A 17,436-nucleotide genomic window follows, 5' to 3' on the forward strand; every position below is an offset into this window, starting at 1 on the left:
CTTCCTACTTATCTCTCACCCCCTCTCCCCCCCCCCCACATTCCTGATGAAGGGCTTATGCCTGAAACATCAGTCCCAATTTTCTTCTGCATGGGCCAGGGTTTTCTTCTCAAAGGGGACATCACTTCTCTTTCCCCCCCACCATAACCACCAGCCCCTGTATGGGCTTGCTCTGCCCTCTTACGAGTTGTCTTCTGCAACAACAGAAAGAGGGGTCATGAGTGAAATATCAATAAGAGGTATGGTTGTTCAGGCAGGTGCATGTAGGAGGAAGGTGAAGAGGTGTTCTGAATAACCGATGAGGCATTACAGAGGCAGGCCATGCAAGGTTAGTGGTGTGGGACATTACTGGAGCAGTGGTGGTAAAAGCCAGTGAGAGTAAGTATTTCATGCAGTAGTAAAAGTGACAGTGTATGAGATTGGTAGGAGATGGGTGCTGTAGCAGACATAGAGGAAATGTGAGGTGGCAGAAAGCACCTAGCGGAACAGAGAGGGTCAATGAGCTACTTGCGGCACTGCTGACCATTACACTGCACACACAGGAGACAGGTGGCAATTTCAGACTAGGTAGCAGTAGTTTGTGGCATGGCTTCCTCTGCTGGTTCTGCAGGAAGATGACACCTCTTCTCTGGATCAACCCATCCATCAGAACTTCAGGTGCCTGTTAAAGAATCATGGTGCCATCATCCCCTTCTGCACCATGGACTGACACCGTACTTGACCAGACAGGGCAGCTTCAGAATGCCACTGCTCATCCGGGTGCTCACTGGCCTTTTAGAAATGATATGAACATCAGGGATGCCAGTTTTTTGGCAGATATCCACTTAATAACAAGTTGTTGCGGGAATGCCATTGCAGGATGGGGCATGACAGAAATTGGACATGACAGATGCCTTAAGGGCATGGTAGGCAATTAATGAGGCCAGTTTGATAAGATGTATTGAGAAAACCTACTCAATGCAACTTAGACTTAGCCAAAACAGTGCAAGATTTAGCCCTTCTTTCATTTTCTTTATCCTTCTTCATTTGAGGGGTTAGAGTCTACATAAAATTTCTAGCTTTTTTTCATATGCTGATTGTATGCTCACTTTTTCTTTAGATAAAATTTAATTATAATTTTCCACTCCCATTTGATGTTGCCGGAGTTTTCTGCTCGGGAATATAGAGTGATGTGATAATTCAGGACTGTGGCAAGCTATTTTGCCCAAGCAGTTTTAAGTGTAGATCTGACCTGTAAAATTACCTCTGTTCAGTAAGAAATGCCTTTTTCCTAAAATGTTGCCACAGATTTGGTTTGGGTGCGTGACCACAATTTATTACCTACCAAACATTTGCAAAACGTACTTGAAGGTTGCAATTATATATTAATGGGTAGCTAGTGAAATGGTCACTGTGACACAATAACTACTTTCAAAGCGTAAATTGAGCTGCCTCACACTTTAGACTTCCTGAACTCCACAAAGTGACTGCTATTGTGGTATTCGCGAAATGTACATATGCATTCTCCAATATGAAACCTCATGTCTGCAGTGATTGTAATGAGGTCAGCCAGGTGGATGTCATAGAATATGAGATCCCTGACTGGGACTGTTAATCTGGTCCAGTCAGGAAGCCCTGGTTGACAGATACAAACAGAAGTGTCAGAAGTTCTATTCACTCTGACAGCTGGTTCTAAGGGAGCTGGATCAGTGTCGAGGGCTCTCCATATATAAATAGTGGGTGACTTGGTGACAGGATACTGGTCTCTGTGGAGTTATTTTAATATCAACATCCATTCCTAAGCTAGATAATCGGTTTGGGTATTGCCAGATCTATTTGTTTAGGCTCTGCCATTTTATATTGCTGACACAGTCTAGACCAAGTTTGTGATGAGAACTCCCAAATTCAGCTATTTCAATTCTTAACTCATTCCAATATGTTTTTATATAAATCCTGAATTCAACCAACTCTGTCCTTACAATTATTCCTTTCTAATGGATACATTACAATTTACATGCACCAGAAAGATAGCATGCAATATTTGTTTATGCCCATTAAACTGGCAATATACTATCACAGTATGCCTGCTATTATAACTTACTGCTGGTGTACTGCATAATTATCATCCAAACAAGGGGAAACATTCAATAAGGTCTTGTTCAAGTTGACTTGGTGCTCTCTAGAAATGAGTGGGGTGTTAAGCATAGGTTATTGAGCAAATGATGGCTTCCTGCTGAAACAGCGACTGAATATCATAAATCTAGTGCCACTGCACTGCGTAATCTGGCATCAGTGCAAGTAAACACTATCAAACCCATAGAGACAGTTGTTTCTTATGATCCACTAATGTTTTCTGGCAAGGCCCTAAAACCTATATGGATCTTTGATATGCTTATTTTTATGACGAGGGAAGTCACACAGAGGAGCAATCACAGAAGCAGACAAACCATCAGCTTGTGTCTCTGCGGTTTCAATGATTTTTTTTCAGTTCTGACGTGATATTTAGAATGGTAAAATGCTTTAAAAAATTGATATGTTGTTCCAAACATTACACAGATCTCAAACTCAAGGGAATTCTTGTACGTTATATCTAATCGGTTTGGAAATGTCTCTGACCTTATTTATATGTACTTTTGAATGATCGGTTACACTTTCATAATTTATTGAAAAAATATTTGAATTTTCTCATTTTTGGTCTAAGCACAGTTAATTGCTTAAAACAACTTAATAATTTTATTTAAAAAAAACAAATAATTTGTTTTCAACGTATTTTGTAGTTCAAGCATTTTATGAAATCAGACAACTGTCTTGCCACTTAATCACCTTATGTCAACTGCTGCTAAGGTTCCTGGGGCATAATTATGTAACTTAAAGTATAAATCTCAGCCTGTTCTTTAAAAACATTATTAATAGAATTTCTGTAAAATTATGACAGATTGGAGCAACATTTTAAAAAGCAAAACCTCTGTTGCTCTGCAAGCTATATTCATAGGCAAGCACTTAATACTGTCATTTAGTACTGAATTCAAGCTGTTTATTGCTGTAAACAGGATCCAGGTTGCTACAGCTTTTCGTAGTTTTGGCCAGTCTGGTAAGAGGCAGAAATAATAACATTTTTAGCAGATTCTCTGTACAATTTGCTGAATGACACTGAATCACGAGAGTGAGTATAGTTTAAATTGTCAGAAGTACTACAAGCTTATTTGGCTTTGCAGCTTGGATAATATTTAGTTTGTACTCTGATTCAGTTAAACAGTAACATGAAACATGAATATTTTTTAAAGGTGATATTTTTCAGGAAGCGACTCCTCAGTTATACACAAATCTGTTTAACCATCTGTGAAAAATAAAAGTCACAGATGGCAGTACCAGCTTATAGTCATATACATCTTTATTGCTTAAAAAGAAAGTTAACAGTTTAGTGTGGATTCCGACCTGGCATTTTTCTTATGAATGGAAACTTGTGATTAAAAGTAAAATCTGTCAAACTCTTTATAATTAGTGGGTGGCATGTAATTCTGTGGTATCTGGTAACTCCCTTTCCAATTCATCTCACCCAACCAAAAACAATGTCACTACTGCCTCAGAAATTACCATCTCACGTCAAGGTGCAGTCCTTGCTTTAATATCAAATCCTCATTTGTAGTGCTAAAACGATGATTGTTATTCTGGATAACCATGGGGACCTCACAACATGCAAACCCATACATGAACACTTGAATTAGGAACAGAAGTAAGCCATTTGGCCCCTCAAGCCTGCTCTGCTGTTTGAGAAGATCATGGGTTATCATGAGTCTCAATTCTATTTTTTATCTGCTTCCAATAATCTTTCACTACTGTGAATCAAGAATCTACCTACTCAAGCTTAAAAATACAATGACCCTGCTCCACTGTTGTCTATGTAGAAAGAATTGCACAAACTAACGACTCTTCCTATCTTAAATTGGAGACCCCCCTTTTTTTAAACTGTAACACTTTTCACTAATCTCTTATACAAAAGGAAAGGTCATTTCAGTATCCACCCTTTCAAACCTTCTCTGGGTCTTGTATGTTTCAATAAGATCACTTCTCATTCTTCTCAACTCCAGTGGATACAAGGCCAACCTTTCTTACTACCATAATTTTGTCAACCCAGAAATCATTCAAGTGAACCTTCTCTGAATTGCATGTAAAGTTATATATTCTTCCTTAAGCAAAGAGACCAAAACTTGTACCCAGTACTCCAGATATAATCTCATTAATGCCATGTATAAATGTAACAAAATATCTCTACTTGTATATTTGATTCCCTTTGCAATAGCTGTTAACATTCCATTTGCCTTCCTAATTACTTCTTGTACCTTCATCCCAACGTTTTGTGATTCATGTATTGGACATTTAGATCTCTCCATGTAAATAATACAACACTTTTCTATTCTACGTACCAAAGTGGACAAGTTAATGTTTTTCCACAGTTTCCTTCATCTGCCAAACATTTGTCCTTAACCCGTCCAAACCCCTTTGCACTCTCTTCATGCCCCCTTCACAATCTATTCTATTTTTATGTCATCAGCAAATTTTGCAACCATCTATTCATCCCTTTCATTCAAGTCATTGGTAGAGATTGTAAATAGCTAAGGTCAGGGCTCCTCTTGTGACAGAGTAGTAGTGTCGCTACCCTCTGTACTGGGAGGCCTGTGTTCAAGTCCCACTTGCTCCAGAAGTGTGCAATAACATCTCTGAATGGTTGTTTAGAAAAATAGATTAAATAAAAGTGTAAATAGCTGAGGTCCCAAACTGATCTCTGTCGCACTTAATTAATTAATTGTAGCCTGTCAATTGGACTATTTATCTTTACTCTGCTTCCTATTAGCTAATTAATTTTCTATCCATGCTATCATGTTATCCCCAATGCCATGAGCTTCCATGATGTGCACTATTTGATGTGATACCTTATCTAATGCCTTTTGGAATTTCAAATACACTGTATTTACAGGTTTCCATTTATCAATGTTGCTTGTTACTTTTTCAAGGAAATCTAATACAAAAGTCAGTTTTTCTTTCAAAAAACCATATTGAATCTGCATGATTACATACAATTAATAATAGCATTTTCCATATAATAGATGTTGTGCTAAATAACTTGTAATTTCCTATTTTCCATCTCCCTGCCTTGAATAGAGGACTTATATCCTCTCCTTTCAAATTTGATTAACCTTTCCAGAATTTTTGGAAAATTAAAACCAATCCATCTACCATCTGACCAGTGACTTCTTTTAAGATCCTAAGATGCAGGCCATCAAATCTGTGGAACCTGTAAGATTTTTGTTCTAATACTTTTCTCAGTATCTTTTCCTGATGATTGTAATTTTAAGTTTCTCCCTTCTTTTCCACTCTTGATTTACACATGTGTAGGATGTTATTTGTGCCTTTTATAATGAAGAAAGCCCAAATGGTCCTGAGTAGGGTGTGCAGAAGTGAGAACAATCCTGGCCCACGAGCCCAACTGTCAAAGTTGGCCCCCATGCTTCCAAATTTCAGTCTGAGTGGACAGGATGGATTGGTAGTTAGGCTGCATGATCCAGGAAGAGCTTAATAGGTTGCCAGTTCCTGAGGTGACTGCGTGTGAAGCCTGACTTGCAGGTTTTGCACTGTGGTAACATTTTAAAACTATATATTGAAACACAAAACATCCCTCCTGTTCACCCTTCCTCACCAGCCCCGTCATTATGTCCTGTCCATACCACTCCAATGTCACTCTATCCATCACCATAGCCCCCATACTCCACGTGCCACAGTAATAACATTCTCACATGTTCCATAGCTTCTCATACTTCCTGTACTACTTATGCCCATAATCATCCTCATGGCTATATGTAGTCCCTATGCCAACTCATGTGTCCCCATCCACCACCCTGTATGTTTTATTCTTTATGGCAATTCACCGTAGGAAGACCTTCAGGAGTCATGCTGCCTGTGTCTTTTGATAATATCACTTTTGGAAAACTCGCATTGATAATAAGAAAAGTCAATACATTGAAATTGCTTTAACTAATCACTTAGATAAACAAACATTTCACTTAAGCACTTAACCCTTAAATGCTTAAACCTTAATATCAACATACATTTTCATTTGATAAGCAGTAAGAACTCTGAATCAAAATACTCAATTGATAGGCACCCTACTGTGAAAATGATAGTTTGGGAAATCAGTCATGCAACATAAATCCTATGTGAACAGGCACTCTGAAATACCCAAGATAGTTTTGTTTTAATTCCACTCTTTTCCTTGGGTAGTTCTGTCATAGTGTTGGCAATTGTAATGGGTTAATGTACCTTTTATGCTCAAGCATTCTTTTCAAAGACCTAAAGGGCGACTTTCCTCTGCCATTAGTATATGTGTCTCCCAAAGGGTGTGTTATCTCCACCAAAGGTGCCCCAGATCTGAAGGGATACTTTAACTCTACAAAGAAGAGAAATAGAAAACGTTCCTTGGAACCTCTTCCCTAATGCTCACTCCTCAATACCTCTACAAACTTCCCATATTTCACCTCCGCCAACCTAATGCATCGCACCCATCATCATAGTCCCTCACATCCCCATGCCACCCTGCATCCTTACACCTCATTCCATGGCTCCTTCTCCTCTTTTGCCAATTTAGCATCTAATTTGTACATACTACCATTCCCCATTGCTTAGTTTGTCAACTCATTGAGTATCCACAAGTACCCACATGCAGAGGAGAAATAAATATAGTTCTAACATTTGAAGTCCTAAATTGCAGATCGCACAATGTTGAGAAAACCACTCATTCATTAAAAAAAATTGACAGTTCTTGACAGGTCGACACTTGTTGACACTTCTAGATACTCCTTGAAAGGTTGATCCCTTACAGATTGACAATTCTTGACAGATGGACAATTGCAAGGGGTTTATGCACCTTTTATACATAATCTTCTCACATTTACCATTCCCATAGGCACCTGATCTCCCCCAAAGGATGTCTGGATGATCAATTCCTCAAAGATGTCCTGAGGTCATATCTACAGTACATTAGCTTTCTAAAGGGGTTACCCTGACTATTCAAAGGTAATACACTGAGAACAGATCTGCTCTTACTTGGTCTAATCTCTACCATCCAGGTGTCATACATCAAGAATCAAAAATCCAGTTTAGCGGAGATACCTGATCATTTAAAGAGCCAATTATCCCTGTCAGCTGTGCATGTGTGATCTATGAACTACCCCCACGAAAATGAGAAAAGCTGGGATCAGGGGCCGGATTTGGAATTCCTAATTTCCTCTCGCATTTTTCTGCAACAGAGACAGAGACAATCTCTGATATAGCAAAAGTCAGGGCCAAAATATCTGTTCAGCTTAGCCAGTAATAGATTCATATCAAGACTTGAAGAGAATGCAGAGGAGATGTACCAAAAGATACCACATTTCAGAAAATTCAGCAATGTGGAGACACTAAGAGAAGCTAGGATTGTGCCTTTGAGACCCAAAGGCAGTTAAAAGGAGAATTAATAGAGTTGTCCAAGACGATGAAGGATTTTGACAGGGTAGATGGAATATGGGTTTTTCCAGTGGCAGGAATGTTGGTAACTAGAAGACCTATTTAAGATCATTGGCAAGAAATCCAGATTGGAGCTGAGAAGACAAATAAATAAAACTAATTGTTATAATCTGCATTGTACTGCCTGAAAGAATGACGTGCTTAATTCTATAGTAACTTTCAACAGGGAACGATATAGTCTGAAAAGGAAAGCTCTGAAGGATAATGAGTAGGGAACTAAGACAAATTGTATAGCTCTTTCAAAGATCTGGTACAGACATCATAGGCAAAATGGCCTCTTCCTATGCCATATGACTCTGTGAGCCATACATACATGTCCTACACAGCCTGGTATCCTGGTACTAATGAATGGGTGGGAGGTAGGGGGTGGCCAAAGTTTGCCCATCATCATGTTGTTTTGCCAGTAGTGGGAAATTTGGAAGGTCAAATGACACCAGGAGGTCAATTCAGCCAGTTAAATGGCCAAATAAGAACCACTCCCTCTCAGCAGGAATTTTTTTTCCATGTCAGAGATGACCTGCCTTTTGGGCACTCTATATAGCCTTTTAATTTGCAGCAATACACTATCCCAGATCCCACTACTTCTTGCTTTCATTCCTAGCAGTTTGCTTGTTTGCTTAATACCTGTTTGCTTAACAAAATTCAGCCCTTGTTTTCTACTTCATTCAACATTCTATTTCATTAATCATGTATTCTGCAACATTCATGTAGGCTACCTGTTTTGGAAAAAAAAAATTCCCTAGCTCTTTGTCCCAGAGCTGTAGATCTTTCCCTGTCCCAATCTCAAAACAATCCATTTCTCACTTCTTCCTAATTTTAAACATCACTAATTAACCATAATAATATTAAATAATCCTAATTTATAAATCATTCTTAATTTTTGTATTTTGGCATGCCAGTGACATGCTAATAAAGTCTTATATTCTGCACATATACAGTGGACAGAAGCCCCCCCATTTTTAAATTAGTTGTTATATAGATTGCACTGTACTTTTTAGATTCTGTTACGTATTGCCATAAACTCCAGTTTTCCATTTCTTATTTGAAGACCTGTTTTAACCAATTGTGAACCTGAGCCACAAACAACTCTGTTCTCCCACATTACACAACATTCCCCCTTCAAAACATAATTTGCTTTTGATTGTTTTTAGTCAACATGTATCATCAGCAGGGGGGTTGGGATCCTCAACAGCAGGGAAGCAAGTGTGAGGCTGAAAGGAGATATAGTAATCAAATAATAAGTTGAAGAAACACGTCAGGCTGAAACACAACAGGGAGCAAGCAATGCCTCTTGGATTAAATTACATCTATTTCAATGAAAGAGGGCTGACAGGTAAGGCCGATGAGCTCAGAGCATGGATAGGTATGTGTGACAGGGGTATTATAGCCATTACAGAAACATGGCTAAGGGAGGGACAGGACTGGCAGCTTAATGTGCCAGGGTACAGATGCTTTAGTCAGGACAAAAGTGGTGGAAAGAGGGGAGGAAGAGTTTCATTTTTGATTAAGGCAAGTATAAAAGCAGTAGTTAGAGATGAAATAACTGAAGGATCATCCCAATGTGGCTTTGTGGGTAGAGCTAAGAAATAAGAAGGGGACGGTGATGTTATTGGGGTTGTACTATAGGTCCTTAAATAGTCAACGAGAATTAGAGGAACAAATATGCAGGGAGACTGGGGAGACTTGCAGGAGTAATAGGGTTGTCGGAGGAGGGGATTTTAATTTTCCTAACATAGACTGGAGCAGAGCATTAAAGGCTTAGATGGGGTGGAATTTGTTAAGTGCATTCAGGAAAGTTTTCTCAAGCAGTATATAGAGGATCCTACTCAGGAAGGGGCAAGACTCAACCTACTCTTGGGAAATAGGGCAGGACAGCTCACTGAGGTGATAGTAGGGGAGCCCTTTAGGACCAGTGACCATAGTTCTATTAATGTTAAAATAGTTATGGAGAGGGACAAAACTGGTCCACAGTTTCGAGTTCTAAATTGGGACAAAGCAAATTTTGATGGAATTAGGCAGGAGCTTGCAGGGGTTGATTGGAGTAGTTTGTTTGCAGGCAAAGGGACCTCTGGCAAGTGGGAGGCATTTAAAAGTGAGGTAGCTAGAGTTCAAGGTCTATGTATTCCTGTGAGAATGAAGGGCAAGGTTGGTAAGAATAGGAACCCTGGATGGCAAGAGATATTGAAGCTCTGACCAGAAAAAAGGAGGAGGCATGGCTCAGATACAAGCAGCTAAGATCAAGGAATCCCTGGAGGTATATAGGGTATACAGAATTTTAATGAAGAAGGAAATCAGGAGGGCGAAAAGTGTGCACGAAATAGCTTTGGCTGAGAAGATTAGGGTAAATCTAAAGAGCAATAGTATATTAAGTATTTAAAGAAAAAAGAATAACTAGAGAGAAAATAGGACCCCTCAAGGACCAAAGTGGACATGTATGTGTGGAACTGCAGAAGATGGACAAGGTCCTCAATGAATATTTCTCCTCTGTGTTTACAATGGAGAAAGACATGAAGACTTGGGAACTTGGGGAAGTTAATGTGAATACTTTGGGGACAGTCCATGTCACAATACAGAAGGTGTTGGATGTATTAGAATGTACGAAGGTGGATAAATATCCTGTCCCTGACCAGATATATCCAACAACCCTGCAACAGGCTAGAGAAGAAATTGCAAACTCTCTGGATGACATTTTTGCATCATCGTTTTAGCTGCGGGTGAGGTCCTGGAAGACTGGAGGTTAGCAAATGTTGTGCCCTTATTCAAGAAGGCTGCAAAGGAAAACCTGGGAACTATAGACCAGTAAGCTTGACATCTGTGCTCGGTAGGAGATTCTGAGGGTTAAGATGTACATGCATTTGGAAAGACAGTGTTTGATTAGGAATAGTCAGCATGGCTTTGTGCATGGAAGACCATGCCTTACAAACTTGTTAGAGTTCTTTAATTAAGTGACCAGAAAGGTTGATGACGGCAGGGTGGTAGATGTAGTCTGCATGGATTTCAGTTAGGCCTTTGATAAAATCCATATGGTAAGCTGCTCTCGAAGGTTAGATTCCATGGAATCCAGAGGGAGCTGGCAAATTGGATACACAGTTGGCTTGAAGGTAGGAAGCAGAGGGGAATAGTGGAAGGATGCTTGTTGAACTGGAGGCCAGTGACTATTGGTGTACCTCAGGGATCGGTGCTGGGCCCATTGCTGTTTGTTATCTATATCAATAATTTGGATGAGAATGTACAAGACATGATTAGTAAGTTTGCAGATCTTGGGAAAATAGGTGGTATCGTGGACATTGAGGAAGGTTATCAGACATTGCAGCAGGATCTTGATCAGCTGGGGAAGTTCACTGGGAAATGGCAAATGGAGTTTAATATAGATAAGTGTGAGGTGTTGCATTTGGAAAGTCAAATCAAAGAAGGAGTTTCATGGTAAATGGTAGGGGCTTAAGGAGTGCAGTGGAACAGAGGGACCTTGGTGTCCAGTTCTCTGAAAATGAAGTCACAGGTAGATAGGGCAGTGAAGAAGGTTTTTGACACACTGGCCTTCATCAGTCAGAGCATTGAATATAAAAGTTGGAAAGTTATGTTGCAGTTTTACAGGATGTTGGTGAGGCTGCATTTGGAGTTTGGTTTTGCTCACCTTGCTATAGCAAGGATGTTATTATTCTGGAAAGTGTGCAGAAGAAATTTACAAGGATGTCACCGGGACTCAAGGATCTGAGAGGCTCTTTCCTTTGGATCAAAGGAAACTGAGGGGGGATCTTACAGAAGTGTATAAGATCATGAGAGGCATGGATAGGGTGAATGCAGTCAGTCTTTTTCCCAGGGTTGGGGAATCAAGGATGAGAGGACATCAGTTTAAAGTTAGAGGGGAAAGAATTAAAGGAAACCTGAGGGGCAACTTTTTTACACACAGGTGGTACATATATGGAATGAGCTGCCAGTGGAAATGGTTGAGGTGGGTACATTTACAACATTTAAAATGCATTTTGACAATTACATGAATAGGAAAGGTTTAGACGGATATGGGCCAAGTGCAGGGTAATGTGGTTAGTGTGGATGGACATTTTGGTTGGAATGGACCAGTTTGGGCTGAAGGGCCTGTCTCCGTGCTGTAGGACTCTATGACTCTATCTATCTCGCCTGTACTGGCATTGAATTCCATGAACACTGTTTTACCCATTCTTTCTGAAGCATTCTCTTATAAATCTGTTTGGTCCTTGGCATTTATTGTGAAACCTCTTATGTTAGTGTCTTCTACAAACTTGCTCTATATGCATGAAATATGATATCAGAACTGAACCCTATGGATTTCTGCTACTTGCTGTTTGGAGCTAAGTTAATGGATCTGGGACTCTGCAGCCAGAGGCACAGACTGACATTTCTGTGGCCGACGATGAGATATTAGAATGGTGTGTTGCCTCCCTGGTGGCAGGATCAAGGATATCTCAGAGGGGCGAGAGACCAGCAGGAGGTCGTTGTACACATTGGAACTAATGACATATGAAGGGGAAAGGACGAAGGTCTGAGATATGAATATAGGAAATTAAGCAGGATTTTAAAATTAAGTCCTTGAGGGTAATAATTTCTGGATTACTCCCGGTGCCACGAGCCAGTGAGATTAAGGAGGATAGAGCAGATGAATGCGTGGCTGAGGAGGTGGTACAGGGGAGAAGGATTCACATTTTTGAATAATTGGAATCCCTTCTGGGGTAGAATTAACCTGAATAAGAAGGACCTGAATTGGTCTAATATATTGGCGGGGAGATTTGCCAGAGCTGTTCACGAAGATTTAAACCAGTGGGTAGTTGGGGGGAGGGAGGTGCGTGGATGGGGTGTGTGTCACAGGGAGACACTGAGAAAATAAATCAGTCTGACACTGGTGCATTTGGGAAAAGGAACAAGTCAAACGTTCAAGACAGGCAGGCGGAAACAAAACAGAAAACAAAGTAGGACTGATAAATTAAACTGCATTTATTTCAATGTAAGGGGCCTAACAGGTAAGACAGATGAACTCAGGCATGGTTGGGATCATGGAACTGGGATATCATAGCGATTACAGAGACGTGGCTCGGGGATGGACAGGATGGGGATTGGGGGTGGGTGGGGGGTGGTGCTTAATGTTTCAGGGTGTAGATAGGTTAGAAAGGGTGGCAAGAGAGGAGGGGGAGTGGCATTTTTGATTAAGGATGACGTTAAGGCTGTATTTAGGGAGATATTTCATGGAATACGTCCAAGGAAGTTACTTGGTGGAACTGAGAAATAAGAAAGTGATAATCACCTTCTTGGAATTATATTGTAGATCCCCCAATAATCGGATTTTAACTTTCCAAACATTGACTGGGATGTCATAGTGTGAATGGCTTGGATGGAGAGAAATTTGTTAAGTGTGTACAAGAAAATTTTCTGATTCAGCATGCAGATATACCTACTGAGAAGGAGCAAAACTTGACTACTCTTGGGAAATAAGGCAGGGCAGGTCACTGAAGTGTCAGTGGGGAAGCACTTTGGGGCCAGCAACCATAATTCTATTAGTCTTAAAATAGTGATGGAAATGGATAGACCAGATCTAATAGTTAAAGTTCTAAATTGGAGGAAGGCCAATTTTGACGGTATTAGCCAATAACTTTCAAAAGTGCATTGGGGGTGGATATTTGCAGATAAAGGGATGGCTGGAAGTTTGAAGCCTTCAAAAATCAGATAATGAGAGGCCAGAAACAATATGTATCGGGTGAAGGGCAAGGCTGGTGGGTGTAGAGAATGACTAGATAAATGGAAGTTTTGGTCAATATAGCAGGGAACGAATGAATCCCTGCAAGAATGCACAGACAGTACTAGTATATTTAAGAGGGAAGTCATGAGGGTAAAAAGGGGACAGGAGATAGCTTTGCCAAATAAGGCTAAGGAGAATCCAAAGGGATTCTACAAATATGAGGATAAAAGAGTAACTAGGAAGAGTTTAGCAAGGTCACCTATGTGTGGAACCCCAGGAGATGGGGTAGACACTACGCAAGTATTCTGCATGAATATTTACTGTGGAGAAGGAGACTGAAGGTAGAGAACTTGGTGAAATAAATAGCGACACTACAGAGGAGGTGGTGCTGGACATTTTAAACTGCAAGGGGTAATTAAGGATAGTCAACATGGTTTTGTGCATGGAAAATCGTGTCTCACTAACTTGATTGAGTTTTTTGAAGAAGTAACAAAGAGGTTTGATGAAGGCAGAGCAGTGAACGTAATCTATATGGATTTCAGTAAGGCATTTGACAAGATTCCGCATGATAGACTGTTAACAAGGTTAAATCACATGTAATACGGGAAGAACTAGCCATTTGTGTACAAAACTGGCTCAAAGGTCGGAGGCAGAGGGTGGTGATGGAGGAAGGTTGTTTTTCAGAGTGGAAGCCTGTGACCAGTGGTGTGCCATGAAGATCGGTGCTGGATCCACTGCTTCTTGATATTTATATAAATGATTTGGATGTGAACATAGGAGGTATGGTTACTAAGTTTGCAGATGATACCAAAATTGATGGTGTAGCAGACAGCGAAGGTGGTTACCTCAAAATACACCAGGACTTTGATCAGATGGGCCAATCGGCCAAGGAGTGACAAATGGATTTTAATTTAGATAAATGTGAGATGCTGCATTTTGGAAAGGCAAATCAGGGCAGGACTTATTGACTTAATGGTAAGGTCTTGGGAGTGTTGATGAACAAAGTGACATTGGACTGCAGGTTTGTACTTCCTTGAAAGTGGAGTCACAGGTCGACAGGATAGTGAAGAAGGCATTTGATATGCTTGCCTTTTTTGGTCAGTACACTGAGAGTAGGAGTTGGGATTTCATCCTGCAGCTGTACATGACAATGATCAGGCCACTTCTGGATTAATGCTTTCAGTTCTGGTCTCTCTGCTGTAGGAAGGATGTTGTGAAATTCGCAAGTGTTCAGAAAAGAATTACAAGGATATTGTCAGGGTTGGAGGGTTTGAGCTATAGAGAGAGGCTGAATAGTCTTTGGCTATTTTCTCTGGAGCGGCGGAGGCTAAGGGGTGACATTATGGAAGTTTATAAAATTATAATAGGCATGGATAGGATGAATAGTCAGGGTCTTTTCCCTAGGGTAGGGAAGTCAAAAACTGGAGGGTGTACTTTTAAGATGAGAGGGGAAGATTTAAAAGGGACCGAAGGAGCAACTTTTTCCACAGAGGGTGGTGCATGTATGGAATGAGCTGTCAGAGGAAATGGTGGAGTCTGGTACAATTACAACATTTAAAAGGCATGTGGATGGGTATATGAATAGGAAAGGCTTAGAGAGATATGGGCCAAATGCTGACAAATGGGACTATATTAATAAAAGATATCTGGTCGGCATTGATAATTTGGATTAAAGGATCTGTTTCCATGCTGTACAGCTCTATGACCTATCAAGAATTTATCCTTGACAACTGAATAGACATCTTTGAACATGTAATATATAAAGAAATGGCCAGCTTGCTGTCAAAATTGATCCTTGTACAATCTTGCCTGGCATACTGTCAATGAGCATATAGCCCAAAAACTTGAATTAACGTACACAGTCCTTTCATATTTAAATCTCAAAAGGTTTAGGTGAAGGTGCTGGAATGACATATAGCAAATGAAAACTGAAGAGTTACTGTACGACACAAGTAGTTTCCCTTTGAAGACAAATAGGAAATTGCTGTCAAAACAAAACAAGGTTGTGTTGCTGAAAAGAATTTGTATCATCACAAATGTAATATTACTATAAAACAGTGCAAAAGGACAGCATAATAGAAATCAAATGTGCCATAAAAAAACCTCTGTCAGTGAGAGTGGGAACCTGATGCAGTTCTATTAGTATAATGAAAATTGTTAATCATGTAAAATAAGCATTTTAGTAAGGCTTTCCTGCCATCGCACATGTATATTGGAGAGTTAGTAATTCATGAATATATAGATGACCCTATGAAATAAGCTATAACTTTCATCTTTGTAGTTTAAGTTTTAGTACTCTGTTAGGAGGTTGAATCCTGTACAGTGCACTGCTCTGGAGCCGTACCAACATGTACAGACTATTAATAAGTATCACTTAAAGGTAACCAAGAAGTCTGTCCTAGGTTTATATGAATATCCAAAGAACAAAACAAATTCATCAAAAATCATTGAAAATGAATTATCAAAACTACATTTGAATCATTTCGAAGTTTCAGTTGTTTCACGGTGGGTGGGCTGCCTGACCCAATCCCATGTGGTAAAATTACAGGCAGATAGATGCTGGATAGGCGCCTCACTAGAATTATCAGTGACCCCTGCCTTTAAGATCATGTGCAATCCAGTCTCTGAACTGATTAGAGGAACTGTGGTAGTCTCCAAATAGTGCAGGATTAATATTTCAGCAGAATAAGTGATTTACAGGTAGTTAATAGAAATGATGTCTGTAAAGCCAATCCCCACCTCTTTCAACAGTCCAGTGTGCAGTTGTGAGTGATGGGGCAACTATCTGGTTTTCTCCATTCTGGTAGGGACCTGTGGTACCACCGCATGCAACCTTGTATCAAAGCAAGCTCTTTTTCTCTTTACCTGCAGGATCACATACCTGTCCCTTACCAGCCGGATTCCAGCAGTAATCCTTCATCAACAACGTCGTCAACGCCGAGCTCTCCAGCGCCACCACTACCTCCCAACGCAACACCTCCTTCACCCCTTCACCCATCACCACAGTGCACTCGGCAACAGAAGCAATTCAATCTGCCAGGTATAACACTTCAGTTCAATTGATATGTGTTAAAAACAATGGTTTTTCTATTTCTGATCACACTGTACTGCCAGGGAACTATTGTAAGATGGAGAATCGAGAATACTGTTTTTCCCCATTTCCTCCCCTACTGGTTTCCTGGTGGGGCAAGGTTTCCCATTGGCACTCCATGCATTCAAAATCAGCCTTGATATGTTTTATTTAAATATAAAAACCGAAAATGATAGAGGTGTATAACTGATTAACATTGTGAGTTGAACGTTTCATCCAATTCAGGTAAGGAGATTCCATTAGGAATGTCAGCTTATCTTTCTTCATTTTTTTTTCCACACATTTAAAGAGAGGCAACCTTTCCACACAAAGTGATTCATGTGTGGAATGAACTGCCAGAGGAAGTGGTGGATGCAGATACAGTTACAACATTCAAAAGACATTTTGCTAAGTACATGAATAGGAAAGGTTTGGAGAGATATGGGCCCGTCGCAGTAACATGGGACTAGTTTGGTTTGGGAACATGGTCAGCATGGACTAATTGGACCAAACAGTCTGTGTTTGGCCCATACCTGTCCCTTACCAGCCGGATTCCCTACAGTGTGGAAACAGGTCATTCGGCCCAACAAGTCCACACCGACCCTCTGAAGAGTAACCCACCCAGACCCATTCCCTTAATTTATTACCCTACATTTACCCCTGACTAATGGACCTAACAGTATGGGCAATTTTGCATGGCCAATTCACCTGATCTGCACATCTCTGAACCATGGCAGGAAACCGGAGCACCTGGAGGAAACCCACGCAGACACAGGTAGAATGTGCAAACTCCACACAGACGGTGGTCCGGGGTAGGAATTGGACCTAGGTCCCTGGTACTGTGGGGCAGCAGTGCTAACCACTGAACCACTGTACTACCTCCGGGTAGTGAACTCGGCCCAACCACCTCAAGCTGCTTCATCAATGATCTTCCCTCCATCATAAGGTCAGAAGTGGGGATTTTCAGCAATGATTGCATAACGTTCGGGACCATTCATGACTCCTCAGATATTGAAGCTATCCATATTCAAATGCAACAAGATCTGGACAATTTCCAGATTTGGGATGGTACTTGACAAGTAACAGTCATGCCACACAAATGCCAGGTAGTGATCATCTCCAG

The 17,436-nt window shown here is 40.5% G+C and overlaps 1 protein-coding gene across 2 annotated transcripts in view; it reads left to right on the forward strand.

Annotated features, from left to right (window-relative positions):
* Positions 1 to 17,436, forward strand: part of ksr2 (kinase suppressor of ras 2) — a 423,089-nt gene that overhangs the window by 242,375 nt on the left and 163,278 nt on the right. For both annotated transcript variants that reach the window (XM_043715875.1, XM_043715876.1), the window contains exon 10: positions 16,115 to 16,283. In XM_043715875.1, the coding sequence (XP_043571810.1) occupies positions 16,115 to 16,283 (169 nt within the window). The remainder of the gene's footprint in view (positions 1 to 16,114; positions 16,284 to 17,436) is intronic.

The sequence above is a fragment of the Chiloscyllium plagiosum genome, chromosome 25, assembly GCF_004010195.1.
Source record: "Chiloscyllium plagiosum isolate BGI_BamShark_2017 chromosome 25, ASM401019v2, whole genome shotgun sequence".
NCBI classification, from domain to species: Eukaryota; Metazoa; Chordata; class Chondrichthyes; order Orectolobiformes; family Hemiscylliidae; genus Chiloscyllium; species Chiloscyllium plagiosum.